The sequence below is a fragment of the Oryzias latipes genome, chromosome 2, assembly GCF_002234675.1.
Source record: "Oryzias latipes chromosome 2, ASM223467v1".
NCBI lineage: Eukaryota > Metazoa > Chordata > Actinopteri > Beloniformes > Adrianichthyidae > Oryzias > Oryzias latipes.
The window spans coordinates 8898755-8913625 of NC_019860.2; the positions used below are offsets into that span (position 1 = coordinate 8898755).

Here is a 14871-nt window from a genome sequence, read left to right on the forward strand (position 1 = left end):
AAATTACTTCACAGAATGAGTGGTGTTGAAGTGGAAAAGGAAAACGCATTTTGGAGGATTTATTTTTTAATTGAATTTTTGAGTCAATTGATGCAGTTATATTGTGAAAATGATAAAGCATTTCTGTTAATCCATTTTAATTGTCAAATTAAATATTTCTGAATGAAATTTGCTACATATTTACTAGAAAACTTTTTGAAAATCAAATGTCAAATAGCATTTTCTGTAATTATTTTAATGAAGTGACAGAATGAGTAGTGTTTAAGAAGAGAAAGAAAAAAGCTGTTTTGATGATTGATTTTTCCTTTTATTTTTAAATCAACGATCGCAGTTTTACTTAGAAAATGAAAAAAAAATTCATTGACTTTTATTTTTAATTATGAGATAGACATGCTTCCATACAATAGACGCGGTGGCACTGGATTCAACTACGCTGTGCGTGCGCGCTCCCGCGACAGGGGTTGCAGATCTCGGCAGGCACGCAGTTGTCAGCATAGGAACGGCGGTGTTTCTGTTTGTGGGAGTCGGAGCTGAAGATTCGGAGCAGGAACCATGTCTTCAGAACCTCAGGAAGGTTCTGTCAGCGAACAACTTTCAGCTGCTGAAGGAACCATCGTCCAGAACGAGCAGGAGCTCTGTCGTCAGCGCAGACTGCTGGATATCAGCTGGAACCCGAAGCTCCAGCTCCACCTAGCAGGTTTGTTCACTGCATCCACCTAAATAGATCCATGAACGTCTTTGTTTTCTTGGTCTGAGCTGCTATCTGGATCCAAACTGATCGGATAGCCTCCAATATTGCTGCCATTTTAGTTTTACCGCTAATGTTAGCTTGGGGTTGTTAGCTAGTAGAGTGTAAACAAAGGCATGATGGGAAATCAGTGGACAGTTATTCACGCGCACAGCGCAGCAGAGACGTCCCCGTCCCCCTTCTCGTTTTGGAAATACCACCATTAATGTTTCAACGGCGTTAAAGACATTAGCGTGAACACGTAAAAGTGAAAGTCCTAAAAAAAAAAAAGTGACAGTCCTAGCAGCTGGTAGCGTGACACGCAGAGGACTGAATACCTGGTTTGCAGAACCAATCAGATCAATGCTGGAGAGGGAGGGGCGTGGCGGCAAAAGAACCACTTCAATATCAGACGTCCAATCAAAAACAGGCTGTCATGTCAGAATAACAAATATCAGCGTTGATAATCAGCCCTTAGGGAGGCCTTACTGTTTCATAGCAAAAACAGTTTTGGTCCAATTCATGGTTAGACTGATGAAGCATCCATAAAGCCACCAAGAATGATTGGTAGAGATAGTTTAAGGTTTTGTGTGTGTGTGTGTGTGTGTGTGCGCGTGTGTGTTGGGGGGGGGTCAGCCCCCACCCACCAGCAAAAAGCTTTCCCTCCAAAATATGACGCCCCAATTTTTGAGTCACTATTAATATCATTCCTGACAAAGATTAAGAAGTTATCCACATAAGCTTCTTTAAACATTGCCAAAAAAACAAAGCAGTATTTTAACGGAAGTCTTTAGCCCTTCAAATTATTTGCTACGCGCCCGTATTTTGTACGCCGACCATCAGAGTCCTGCGCTTAGCCGAAATCCACGTTGTTTCCATTTGATTGCAATAGGAATTTCTCATTTTTGAAAACTCCCGTTTTAAGAAAATAGTCTTGACGGATGTTGCTAAATGCCACAGATCATAATGGTTTATTTGTGCTGTTTGCTGCAACACTTTGAACTGAGCGGAGCAACAGTAAGCCTCGGCATGCCAGGACCAGCGTGGCGTTTAGGTAACAGATGCCTTGTTTTGTTTTATGTAATCAAATTTAAATAGTAAGTTAAACACAGTATATTTGTAGATATTTCCCACTGTCCCTGAACTCACCACGGCACAGAGTTATGCAGTAAGAATAACGCGCTTATTAAACTTCTGTAAGATGTGTTAACTTTTTGTTTAGTGAATGAATTGTTACTTTTTTGTAAATGATTGGAAAGAGTGAAATATTTTTTTTTTAATGTTTTGTTATTTTTCTTGCTTGTTGTCAAAGATACGTTTCCAGTGTTGCCAGATTGGGGAGTTTCCCTCCCAATCATGTAGTTTTGATTCTGACTTTAAAGACAAAAACAGCATAGAGCGGGGGAACAGCATCTGGCAGCTTTTAGTTCCTGGTTGAGATAACTTTCGGCCACTGATGTACAGTCAGGTGAGGCAGTGCCGTACCTCTCATCGTCCTCGCCATCATGAGCAACAAATAATAAAATACATTTGTCCACTAATCTATGCTTTATTAGTTATATTAGTCTTTAGTAGTTTACTAGTTTTTCTTTCGTCTTAATCAAAAATGTAACTTTAACAAAAATGTTTTATTTATTTTTGGGTGAATAAATTGTTGCATTTAAGTTGAATGTATCTGTTGGACACATCACCTTAATGCTGTTTCGTTATTACTTCTACTTAAACATATTGTCATGTTTTTCAAAAGTCTGAAACGTCCATCCAGACCTTATTAGAAAAGTGTTTCAGTTTTAAAGATGACGTGGACCAAAATGTCTGGCTGTCAATAATAAACACAAACATTGACGGAGAACTAAACTGTTTACCTCTGATGTCATCAAGAACATTTAAAACTGTAACAACAAACCGTTTGATGTGTGCGTTTGTTATGTTTTAAGACGGTCAACATTGTAGCCTCATTAAAGCGCAGAGACACTGTCACTTTAACCCAATGCATCATGGGAGATGTAGTGCGGTAACTGACACAGATGCCGGACAGACTCTAAGCTTCACTATTTTGTACACTTTTTACAAACATAAGTTTTTATCTTTTGGTGGAACTGGGAGACTTTATGAGCCAAGTGGAACAAGGAAGTGAGGACTGCTGATTGGTCAGACTTATGGGGTATAATTAAGCCTCCAAGAATAATTGGCAGAGACAGTTGAAAGGGTGGGATATAACCTGAAGCTGCGGCAAAATCCGCTGTACCGTTATTCTATTAAAAGTGTCTCGAATAGGAATCAAATAAACACAATTTTTTTATTTTTCATATTCCTAACTACGAACACAGAGCTTATATTCTGGTGATGGAAAATGTTTTTTAGACTAGTGAAAATGACTAACAACCCTTACCCTTCATGTGTTTGAAGTCCAGGGCTTCTGAAAAAGAGGGGGTTTAGATTTTTCTTTTGGTGCTTGATGATACACAAAGATCTTCAAAAGTATAAAAGGTCTTCTTTTTTGTCTTATTGTCCCTGCAGTCCTCCCCCAGCATAATGCAAGTGAGGAAGAGGATCTTTGCAACCAACAGAGGGATTTAAGAGTGGAACAAGGGGAACCAGATTCTCCAAAAATTAAAGAGGAACAGGAGGAACAAGAGCCTCTACAAATTAAAGCAGAGTGGGAAGAACAACTATCTACACGGATTAAAGAGGAGAAACAGGAAGAACTACAACATACACAGATTAAAGATGAACAGGAGGAACAAGAAATTACATACATTAAAGAAGAGCTGGAGGAGCAAGGACCTACACAGATGAAAGAGGAACAAGAAGAACCACAACCTCTATTGACAAAAGAAGAGTTCTACATCAGTCATGATAGGGATCAGCTTGATCTGAAGCAGGAGACTGATACCTTGATGGAGATTCCTATTTATGAGGAAGATGAGAACAGTAGTCAGGATGACGAAGGAAGCCAACATGAAGAATCAACATCAACTACAGATGAAGAGACAGACCCACAGAACAGAGATCAGAGGAAGAGAAGAGACATAATTTATGTCCAAAATGTGGACAGCTCTCTCATGCCAGAAGGTCGGTGTGACTCTGATTTTAGAAAAAGCTTCAGGAAGGCAACTTTGGTTAAGAAACAATCTTCAAACAAAAAGAGACTTTCCTCTGTAAAGTCTGGCGAAAGCTCAAGAATCGATAATAATGTCTTTGTCCACACGAGCAATGATTCTGATGACACACTTCATATCTGTCCAGAATGTGATAAAAGCTTTAGTTGTGCATCTTATCTCAAAACACACATGAGAACTCATACAAAAGAAAAGTCTTTTTCATGCGAAGAATGTGATACAAGTTTTGATCGAATATCTAACCTCAAGAGACACATTAGAACCCACACAGGAGAGAAGCCTTTTTCTTGTAAAGTTTGTAATACAAGTTTTAGTCAGATATGTAGTCTAAAAAGACACATGAGAACTCACATAGAAGAGAAGCCCTTTTTTTGTAAAGAATGTACAACAAGCTTTAGACATGTATCTAGTCTCAAAAGACACATGAGAACTCACACAGGAGAGAAGCCTTTTTCGTGTAAAGAATGTAACACAAGTTTTAGTCAGATATGTAGTCTCAAAAGACACATGAGAACTCATATAGAAGAGAATACTTTCTAGACAAAAAATGTAATTAAGAATTAGGTGAAAAAAGTGAATACATATATTAAAGAAAACTCCTTAGGTCCCACAACAATCTGCTAATTAACTTCAAACACTTGCCATGACCTTACTCAGCCTTTAAATTGTCACTTAGTCTCAGTCAGTAGAATAAAATAGATTCTAAAGCACTTTATACAACTGTCTACTTACAAGCTGTCTGGAGATTCTGATTTTATTTTTCAGCAGCACTTTGATTATTCCCACTTTACTAAAGGTACATAAATCTGCTTATCCCCAAACATCAGTTACCAACAAAGTCTCCTAACCTGAACCCAATTTAAAAAAATAATCTATGAACTGTGAAGAGGAAGACAAGACACCAAACCTAACAATGAAGATGACCTGAAGCTATCAAGCAACCCGAGCTTTCATTACATGAACACGGAGCCACAGGCTGACACCATTTTTTAGGTTTTCATCATACATAAACCACTAGGATCACAATGTTCAAAATAAAGGAATGATACATTTCATTTTGTAACGATTCTGTACTTTGTGAGTCTCACATATTGAATTAACAAAAAATATTTAACTTGTTCATGAAATTCATTCTTTTTAATTAAGATATACCTCTACATAGAATTATGTTGTTTTGAATTATGACGGTAAGATTTGATTTTTAAAGATCCCCAACCCCCAGCTGAGGACAAAGGACTCTTAACGACCCGAAACCATGTAGGCTAAGTTGACAATACCATCCAGTTTCCGGTCTGACTCCTCCCCCATGAGCGCATATATACCAGCTCTTCTACCAGCTCTTCTACCAGCTATTTCAGAATTGACAAAGCCTCTTGGATAAGAGGTGAAACGTCTTTTAACTTTAAAACTAAGTCCAGATGAGTCCCTAAACCTACTACTATGATGGAACCAGCCTGGATGAATGAGAGTCTTCATAGACATATTTTTAAAGAAACGTTGATATTGTTCACTTTCTGTTGATTTTCATTAGCAGGTTTTTTTTTTACTTTTGTTATATTGTTTAAAGTTGTTAAGTTAACCATTGTGGTGGTAGTTTATGCTGAGGCAATGTTATCTAGGTCTGTGTGTTACCATGACAACACTATCATTATTTTCACACGTCTCTAATTGTAACACTTTTTATGTTGTTCGTGAACATTTCAGTATTGTTTTAAATATACAATAATTGCATTTTATATATTCTGATGATTCATGTTAGCAAATAACAGTTTTGTGAAAAAAAGATTTAGTAAAAATGTATTATGGAAGAGGTGGATAAAGAACCAGACTGGCGATTCTGTCGTGTACTTGTGATTCATGTTTCCTAGTAGACATTAGAACAGTTTATCTGTTCTTTTTGGTTCTCTGTGTTTTGTTCCAATCTTTACTGTGAAGAATAAAGTGGATGTGAAGATCAGTCAGAAGTGTGGAGTCTTTCCCACAGTGTGTGTTTCTGCTGTTTGTTGGTTCTCTTTTTCTCATTCTGTCTCTCATAGTTGAGGTATACCTAAAAGGAAAAATACTGACCTCTCTCATCTTTTTCAGTGGGAGAACTTGCACAGTTGGTGACTGACTAATTAATGTTTTGCCCCACTCTATATGCCAGTCTGCCCCATAGCAGCTGTGTCTACATCAGTGGTTTACCATCACCAAGTATGAATGGGGAGTGAACTTTATAACACATTGTAAGCGCTTTGAGCATCTGGAAAGGCTCATGTAAATCCAATCCTTAAAACAGTGCAGCAGATGGGCTTCATCCAGATGGAGCTGGGAGAAAACTGAGGGCGCGAGACGAGGCAGAGGCAGAGGCATGGTCCACGGCCAAGTACAGGAGCACAGACGAGCCAACTGGAAAATGGACTCACCCCCACTCCCTCAGATGGGAGTGGGAAAGAGGGACAATGCATGAATCACTCTGCACCAAACAGAGGCATGGAGAACTGAATGATAAATGATCAAGAGAGTGTGGATGAAGGTTTGATTCTGACCTTGACCCCCATTGACTTCATGTTCATTATATATTTACCAATATGAAGCCCGTTGAGATTTTTATTGATGTAATTTTGGGCTGCATAAATTAAACTGAATTGAACGGAATAGGTTCAAACATGAAGCTGCAGCTGAAGCGCATGGACGTGTGTGCATGTGAGAGCCACACACGTGCACACAGCTCAGAGGCATTCTAAGCAGCACATTTCCTGACATGACTGAAAATGTAACACATCTCTGCCAACATGAGGCTTTTACTTTGAAAAGTCCCAACTTCAGCATCAGATTTCCAAAGTGTCTCCACACATTGGTCAGTTTTTGCTGTCCTCACATGTGCGTCAATGGTCAACAACCATTAACGTGAAAAAATAGGCATATGCTTTTGGTTTATTCATCTTTTGTTTATCCCTTGTGCTATCTTAGATGACCCCACCCTTACATTGACGTGTTCTCCCTACCATGACAAAGGTGGATAAAGTTGGAAAGATTTTCATGAAATCCATGGACACCAGTGAAGATCACCAATCATTGAAGAAAAAAGGTTCAACGCATTATCTAGTGGGTCTAAATGACCCAACTCCCAACGTTAAAGTGCCTAGGATAGCACAAGGGTTACTAGTAAGACATGGTCTGATTCACGTAACCCTTGTGCTATCCTAGGCACTTTAACGTTGGTAGTTGGGTCATTTAGACCCATTAGAAGGTGCTCTGGGGCCTTATTTATAAAACTTTGCGTAGGATTTGCGTCAGAAGTGGCGTACGGATGAAACATAGGACGTGCGTACGCACAGAAATATTCGGAGTTATAAAACCGTGCGCACGCACATCCTACGCATCTTTCCCTTAATAAATCACAAGCAATTCTAAATGCAGCGCAGCTTTTTGCGGCTTCATGACACGCCCATAGCTGCCCATAAATAGTCAGTGAAACGCCCACAAATGAATATTCATTGATTGCGAAACCATGCCAAACACGGAGAGAAAATCAAAAAAACGTAACTTCACTCAATGTGAAGTAGAAGTTACTGTTGGCGAGGTGGAAAAGAGGAGAAAATGTTGTTTGGAGGGCACAGTGTGGGCATTACTAATGCCAAAAAGGCACGTGAGCGGCAAACGGTGGCAGACGCCATAAATGCTGTAGCCTCACAACCTCGGACCGTGGCCGAAATAAAAAAGAAAAGGTCGGACATCAAAGTCAAAGCAAAAAAACGTCTAGCGCTGTACCCCCCCCCCCCCACACACACACACACCCGTGTCTGCCACGGGGGGGGGGGGACACCGGAGCTGACCCCTCCTGATGAGAGACTGGCGGCAATAATTGGGGAATCCCTTTTAAGTGGAGTGGTGACTGAGGCGGAGGGGTACACCAACGCGCCAGATGCACGGGGTGACACACCCCCAAAAGCCCGCAGAGGAAGTCGGAACCGGCTCATAAGCCACTCGTCCTCGTTTGCCAGCAAGTCTTCTTGCTGTCTAAAGATGCGTTCACTCCGAATTCTTCCATTTGCCACATCTTCTAAGAGCGCAAGATCAGCCATTGTGCCTCATTACGCATTGTGATGGGGCATTTTATTTCCCTCCATTTAATTGCATCTGAAAAGCTACAGATGTCGGTAATAATCGACGTGGAAATGGGAAATTGTTCAGCGCAAATGTAATTTCTTGTTGCTTTCTGAATGGTTGAGACAAACGCCATACATTGTTTTATCAAAAATAAACCAAACTAAAGGCATATGCATGAATACCATAATTCCGTAGCTTATGAAGAAATGTTTTAATATGAAAACAACTTTCCCCAGTGGAGAATTAATGCATCTCTCTCTATCTATCCATCTGTCTGTCTGATTGCTCCTATATCTGCTCCGCCAGACGGACACATTGACGGGAATATCAGTTTTGTACATTATTTCGTTCTGTTAACTATATTATTTATGAGGATGAATTACACAACATGCCAATATTGTAGAACATATTTCACTTTTCTTTCTGCAAATATGTGTTCGTTTGAATTTCTGTTGTAATTTTCGTTTGATCTTTTTTGTTTGTTTCACTGCTGATCGATCAAACGGGTGTTCATGTAGGCTGTTAATTGTAAGACTTGCTTTGTGAAGTCTTCATGTTATTTATGAGAGGCAGGATTGTCATTTTCACTTTCACGTGTTTCTTCCATCTGCCGACGGTGTCGCCGTTTCTCATTTCATCCGTTTTTGTGCGTACGCCTGGGTCAGAGCTTGCCTGAAGGACCGCACAGTTTCCCGTCAAGTTTGCTTTTTATAAATCTCAACTATTGCGTAAAGAGTGGCGTACGCCTTCTTTTGTGCGTACGCAACGTTTATAAATGAGGCCCCTGGACTTTTTTCTTCAATGATTTGTGATCTTCACTGGTGTCCATGGATTACATGAAATCTTTCCACCTTTATCCACCTTTGTCATGGTAGGGAGAACACGTCAATGTAAGGGTGGGGCCATCTAGCACAAGGGTTAATGTAAATTCAATCTGTCATGGTGCTTTTATTGCACGTAAAATGAAATGTTTTTACATTTTCCCAAGTTTGCTAATTATAGTATTATACATTTCTAATTGAAGAGCATCATTATTCATTTTGTTTAACCCTTGTGCTATCCTAGATGACCCCACCCTTACATTGACGTGTTCTCCCTACCATGACAAAGGTGGATAAAGGCGGAAAGATTTCATGTAATCCAAGGACACCAGTGAAGATCACAAATCATTGAAGAAAAAAGGTTCAGAGCACTGTCTAGTGGGTCTAGATGACCCAACTCCCAATGTTAAAGTGCCTAGGACAGAACAAGGGTTAAAACAAACACAAAAATACAAAAAGAGGAAAAGAAGAACCCTTCCCCCTCCATACACTTATAAACCCAGTTCAATTTTATTAATAAAATTGGGGGAGAGCTAGGGGTGTGAGATGAGCCAGAGACCAGGTCCACAGCCAAGGAGAGGAGCACAGATAAGCCAACTGGAATCACTCCCACTCCCGAGGGATAATGCATGAATCACACTGCACCAAACAGAGGCATGGAGGACTGAATAATAAATAAATGATCAAGAGAGGAGAAGTAGATGAGAATAGAGGACGGAACTGCAGTGCACCATACTTTCCCCAGCTTCCAACAGATAACAGAGACACATGGCATGGCTCTGCTGTGAGGAGACAAATCATCAGGAATTTCTTACAGCAGCAGCAGCTCAGCCACAGGAAATGACCATATTAGTAAGACTTCTGGTCTGAACATATTGCTGTGACCCAGATTTGAACCTGCAGCCACAAGGCCTTTTCATTAAACTGTGAAGATCATCATCTATTTCCAACCATGAAGGGACTTGAACCCTCAATCTTCTGATCCGGACTCAGACGCCTTGTCCATTAGGTCACATGGTCTGGAAGAAGCCACAGTTCCAGCTGACAGAAGTCTGGTTCTGATCCATCAGATCTCACTAGCAACAGAACCAAACCTTCACGTGTTGCAGCAACAGTTTCCATGTTTGGGAGGATCTTCTGAAGAACAGCTCAGTTCCAGATCACATCATGATGTTTGATGTTTTCTTCATTCCAGGAAATCATCTCTGTCTCCTTTGATCTGTGCTGAGTCAGCACTTTTAGCACTTTTTCTTTCGAGGTTAGATCAATCAATTATCAATTTATTGATAAATGTTATTTACTTACGTACAGAAAAATAAAAAGTAGATACATTTACCATACAGTAGTGTTAAGTCTTTTATTTTGAAATTCTTCAAGGAAACCATCATGGTGGTTTTTCTAAATCTACAAGAACTCATCCTGAATCCAAAAGACACTCGAGCATCAAAGAATCAAACCGACTTCCTTCACTCTTCATCAGCATGAAGATCCAGATTTGAAGCTTCAGCCTGAAGATCTGTTTGGATGTGAACAGCAGGAATGAGATGAAGACATGGATCAGGAGCAGAGAGCAGGTGGTCATGTGTGAAGATTCATCTGCAGGACGTCTTCCTCAGCCTGCAGAGGAGGAGCAGCAGCTTTCTGTGGAGGAGCGGTTGTCATAGTGACAAAAATGTGGCTGGTTTGACTCCAGGTGAGAGCCACACACGTGCACACAGCACAGAGGCATTCTAAGCAGTACATTTCCTGACATGACTGTTAAATCAAACCTATCTCTGCCAACATGAGGCTCTTACTTTGAAAAGTCCCAACTTCAGCCTCAGACTTCCTGCAGGGAAACAGGCTTCCTGCTGCTGCACTGACAGATGTGCACGAGCTTGAAAGAGCTTCCTGACTGAGGAGCTGCAGACTTTCTCCTGCAGAGCAGCAGCTGACTTCAGCATCGTCATGGGAACACAGTCTGCTGCTGCTTCTGGAAACGTCTTCAAGGCTGTGGTGGGACTTGTTGGTCTGGAGGACAGATTCTCTGAGCAAATGCTGCTTCAGCTTCAAGCTTCAGCTATTTTCTTCTGGCAGAGCTTAGAAGAAATGGAAACTTTATAACTTCTAACAGCCGACTAGCAACTAATTGTTCTTGTCATTGATATATAACCCATGACCCCACAATCAATGCATAACGGCACGAAGAAATGATTAGAATTAAAGCCGCAAGCGGCGTTGTACAGCCCGCAGGATCAACTCGCTCCGCTGCCCACCTCTATGCAGCACCGCCGCCCTCACCGCCCACCTTTGATCAAGGCTAGTCAAAGCTGCATATGCTAATCATGCTAACTATGCTAGCTGCTTGAAGTATGGTCATGTCTTCACAAATTCAAAGCGTTTTCACACACTGGACTGGAATGATGGACTAATCAGGTTTTGCTGCCATCACGTGTGTGTTGTCCGCTGTGATGCACTTGGTCGTTTTTACCTTTATAGTAAAACAAACGTACCATCTCAATCTAAATGGTATTTTCCAAGAAGATGGATTTATGTCATTTTGAAACTATTTTATAATGGTGTTGGTCGATTCGATTGACAACTTGTCTCGGACAGATTGATGCAGAGCCTGGAGGTGAGTTGGAAATGCTGTGGAAGAGACGACTCTGCATGTTCTGAGTCTGTTGAAACCTCTGGCTGAATCATCTGTCAGAAGGGAGAACTTAAGCTGGTACTGAGGGAAACAGCAAACATTTAGGTAACCCTTTTGCTATCCTAGGCACTTCAACATTGGGAGTTGGGTCATCTAGACCCACTAGACAGTGCTCTGAACCTTTTTTCTTCAATGATTTGTGATCTTCACTGGTGTCCATGGATGACATGAAATCTTTCCACCTTTATCCACCTTTGTCCTGGTAGAGAGAACACGTCCATGTAAGGGTAGGGTCATCTAAGAGTAGACCACGTTTTCACCTCCTTGTAGAGTGTTGCTGTTTAAAGCTGTGGCCTTAAGTTTTTGTGTCACCTGGGACTCCAATCCACAAACCCAGTGATAGTCAGCAGATGTGAAGGATTGTCACACAGGTTTTTATTTAGTGTTTAAATATGGCTCGAATTGACATGTTTTGATTTTTTTTTTAAATGCAGTCAAGGTGTTTGAAACGCTTAATCTATTTGTGTGCTTGTGCAATTTTGCAGTCCTCATTACAGACTCAACCCTTGTGCAATCCTAGGCACTTTAACATTGGGAGTTGGGTCATCTAGACCCACTAGACAGTGCTCTGAACCTTTTTTCTTCAATGATTTGTGATCTTCACTGGTGTCCATGGATTATATGAAATCTTTCCACCTTTATCCACCTTTGTCATGGTAGGGAGAACACGTCAATGCAAGGGTGGGGGTCATCTAAGACAGCACAAGGGTTAAGCGATCTGACCAAACAGAGAGAAATTTGCATTTCTCGTTCACAGTGAAGGCGTCTGCACTGAGGAGGAAGATGAAGATCTACAGGTTTGAGCGCAGAGATCCCACCACCGGTTTGTCCCAGCAGAACTCTTTCCACCAGGAGGGGCGCTCCAGCACCTGATTGTTCTGCAGCACGGCCCCCCACAGGTTCTTGTAGAGCTGCAGGAAGAAGCAACACGGAGCTGAATCACAGGATATTAGCTACAAAAACCTTCTACGAGCTTTCTCCTAAAGCATGCCTTTTTGTTGTCCACTCCTGATTCACAACGATTTGAATAGAGAAATACTCAAAAATGCAGTTTTAATCTTCATTTTCTTCATATGTGTCCCCCATCATCAGGAAGATGTTTGTGTTAAACACCCAAAACACAATTTTCATTATAGTGGGTCTGTAACCCTTGTGCTATCCTAGGCACTTTAACATTGGGAGTTGGGTCATCTAGACCCACTAGACAGTGCTCTGAACCTTTTTTCTTCAATGATTTGTGATCTTCACTGGTGTCCATGGATTACATGAAATCTTTCCACCTTTATCCACCTTTGTCATGGTAGGGAGAACACGTCAATGTAAGGGTGGGGTCATCTAAGATAGCACAAGGGTTAAACAAATCTATTTCTCTTAAGAGCAGAAGTGGGCCGATAAGGTATCCCTGAGGTGCACCATAGTACAGGGCTGGCCAACCCTGGTCCTCAAGAGGCTCAACCATGCCTGTTTTCCCGCTCTCTCAGGATTGCTTCATCATGTGCGACCAAAATCACGTGTGTTCAGTCAATCAGGACGTGGGATTACTTGAGTCGGCTAAACGTTAGCAACCTGGTCAGGCAGCGTTGAGTCCCTTGAGGACCAGGGTTGGCCATCCCTGCTATAGCATGAACTGTTAAGTGTGTGGACAAGGAGGAGGAGTTACTGCCGTGTACAACATCTGATTATTGTTTGAACAAATACAGGAGGAGGTGGATCGTTGCTTCAAATCTGAACCTTCCAAATCAGGTGTTTCCATCTCCTGAATAGAGAAGCACTGAAAACTAGAAACGCCCTGCTGAGCTTGAAGAAATGGAGCCTAGATCATTCAGAAACATCAGGACTCATAAAGAACAAGTCAAAACCTTGAACTGCAGACAGGAGAGGCAGTTCTTCATCAAAAACAGCCATTTCTGCTGAAACATGAAGAGATTTTCAGTGCAGTCAGCTCCTGTCGATGCTCTCACCTGTCCGTCTGCTTTGCCAATAGGCGAGTTGAGGATGAAGTCGGGCGGAGCCAAGACGTCCACCAGAGCAACGGCATCATCCTTCAGCTGAGCCACAAACACATTCAGGTTCAGCATCAGCCATACAGTCATCGCTCGGTGGGCTGACGTCTTTGTGTACCTGGGAGCAGAGGGCGAGGATTGCTGTCTGCAGCAGCTCTGCAGGCCTCCTTCCACTCACATATCCGCCTGCACACAGATCACCTTTGTGTCATCAGCTCGGCCTCCATGCAGACCGCCTCCTTCTCCAACATACCCTGGTACAGTGTGGCCATGTGGCTGCTGAGGCTCCACAGTCCATACAGGCAGAAGAGCTTGCTGAGAACGGCTCTGAGAGCAGCCGGCGTGTCCTGATCTGAGATCAGCTGGTGACAGTTCTGCAGACAGCAGTGCTCGATGAAGGCGATGGCCAGAGACCTGCAGAAGTAAACCTGGACAAAGACAGTCGGAGCATCAACGCCTCGCGTCAGAAACCAGGGGGGTATTCCAGAAAGCAGGTTATGTGAGTTACCATGGGAAGTTCGAGGCTAAGGAAGCAGATAATGGAAATGGAGGTATGTTTCAGGGTATGTCAAGTTGCCATAGCAACTCATGCTCTGAACATAACCTGGTCTGGAGCTGGTTTAGTTGAAGGTTAGTTTGTTTTCAGAGAGGTGAAGCAGCATGGCGTGTCCATCTGAAGATGATTTAGTGGATGAAGGAGCTCAGATAATACTTTTTCCACCGTGAGAGGGTGATAAGACCACATATGGATGTTGGAAAGAGAAACTTTTTTAGTTTGATCTAACTTAATTATTTGCTTCAGTTAAGATAAATCATTTTTTTGGATAAGTCAGTTTATAAATAACACGTAGTTTTCAGACAGTTATTTTCCTTTCATTCAAATTAATCCAATTAATTAGGTGTAACTTTGATGCTGCTGTTAGATCGGCACCGCAAGGGATTGTGGGATACCATTCCCTTTGCCTGTCTGGACGGATTTGTGTTTAAGTGTGAGCTTTTGACCAAATGTGTTTAGTTGTTTAGTTGTTTTACTGTGTTTTGCCGAGTTTTTTTTTACACTTTTATGTTTAATTCTTTCTGCACCATGAGAGAGAGGGAGGGAGAGGATGATGAGTTTATATAGCACCCTACTGCTTAATGGTGTTATGTTACATGGTTTGAATTCATTTTGTTTCAATCATTTCATTGTTATAAAAATGAGCATATCTGCAGGCTCAAACTTAGAAATTTAAGAGTTCAAGAATTACAATAAATGAAGATGGAAAAACTTTAATTGAATTGGAGTAATATGACATTTAGTAAGATAAATTTGTAAATTTGATTTGTAAAAAAATATTGAGTTGGGTACGACTTGACAACAATTTAACTCAATTACTTGTTACCAATTGAATCTTTATGTACCTGCTGTGCACGT

General features: G+C 41.3%; 5 protein-coding genes across 12 annotated transcripts in view; 2 read left to right on the plus strand and 3 right to left on the minus strand.

The window, feature by feature from the left end:
• The window catches only part of LOC110013798 (gastrula zinc finger protein XlCGF28.1), a 989290-nt gene that overhangs the window by 835232 nt on the left and 139187 nt on the right, over positions 1–14871 (minus strand). The window lies entirely within an intron of this gene.
• Positions 1–14871, plus strand: part of LOC101169839 (NLR family CARD domain-containing protein 3) — a 1010604-nt gene that overhangs the window by 703937 nt on the left and 291796 nt on the right. The gene's annotated exons all lie outside the window — the stretch shown is intronic.
• Positions 1–14871, minus strand: part of LOC105355408 (NACHT, LRR and PYD domains-containing protein 12-like) — a 768227-nt gene that overhangs the window by 390182 nt on the left and 363174 nt on the right. The gene's annotated exons all lie outside the window — the stretch shown is intronic.
• Positions 421–4892, plus strand: LOC105355376 (zinc finger and SCAN domain-containing protein 2). The gene is made up of 2 exons (XM_011482274.3): positions 421–697; positions 3248–4892. The coding sequence occupies exons 1-2, from the start codon at positions 553–555 to the stop codon at positions 4387–4389; spliced, it is 1287 nt and encodes a 428-aa protein (XP_011480576.1). The 5' UTR covers positions 421–552; the 3' UTR covers positions 4390–4892.
• LOC101168603 (peroxisomal acyl-coenzyme A oxidase 3) overlaps positions 10106–14871 on the minus strand; it is a 31888-nt gene continuing 27122 nt past the window's right edge. For 4 of the 5 annotated variants that reach the window (XM_020709653.2, XM_020709668.2, XM_020709650.2 and 1 more), the window contains 3 exons: positions 13659–13885; positions 13416–13575; positions 10106–12365 (listed from right to left, as the gene is read on the minus strand). In XM_020709653.2, the coding sequence (XP_020565312.1) occupies positions 12246–12365; positions 13416–13575; positions 13659–13885 (507 nt within the window). In that variant the 3' untranslated portion in view covers positions 10106–12245. The other variant, XM_004066431.4, reaches the window with a different exon arrangement.

What these genes read in the sequence shown, in the direction of transcription:
- LOC105355376 (XM_011482274.3), top strand. Translation starts at nt 553, where the DNA reads ATGTCTTCAGAACCTCAGGAAGGTTCTGTCAGCGAACAACTTTCAGCT. An exon ending in GCTCCAGCTCCACCTAGCAG is followed by an intron (nt 698 to 3,247) that starts GTTTGTTCACTG and finishes TTGTCCCTGCAG; the next exon opens with TCCTCCCCCAGCATAATGCA.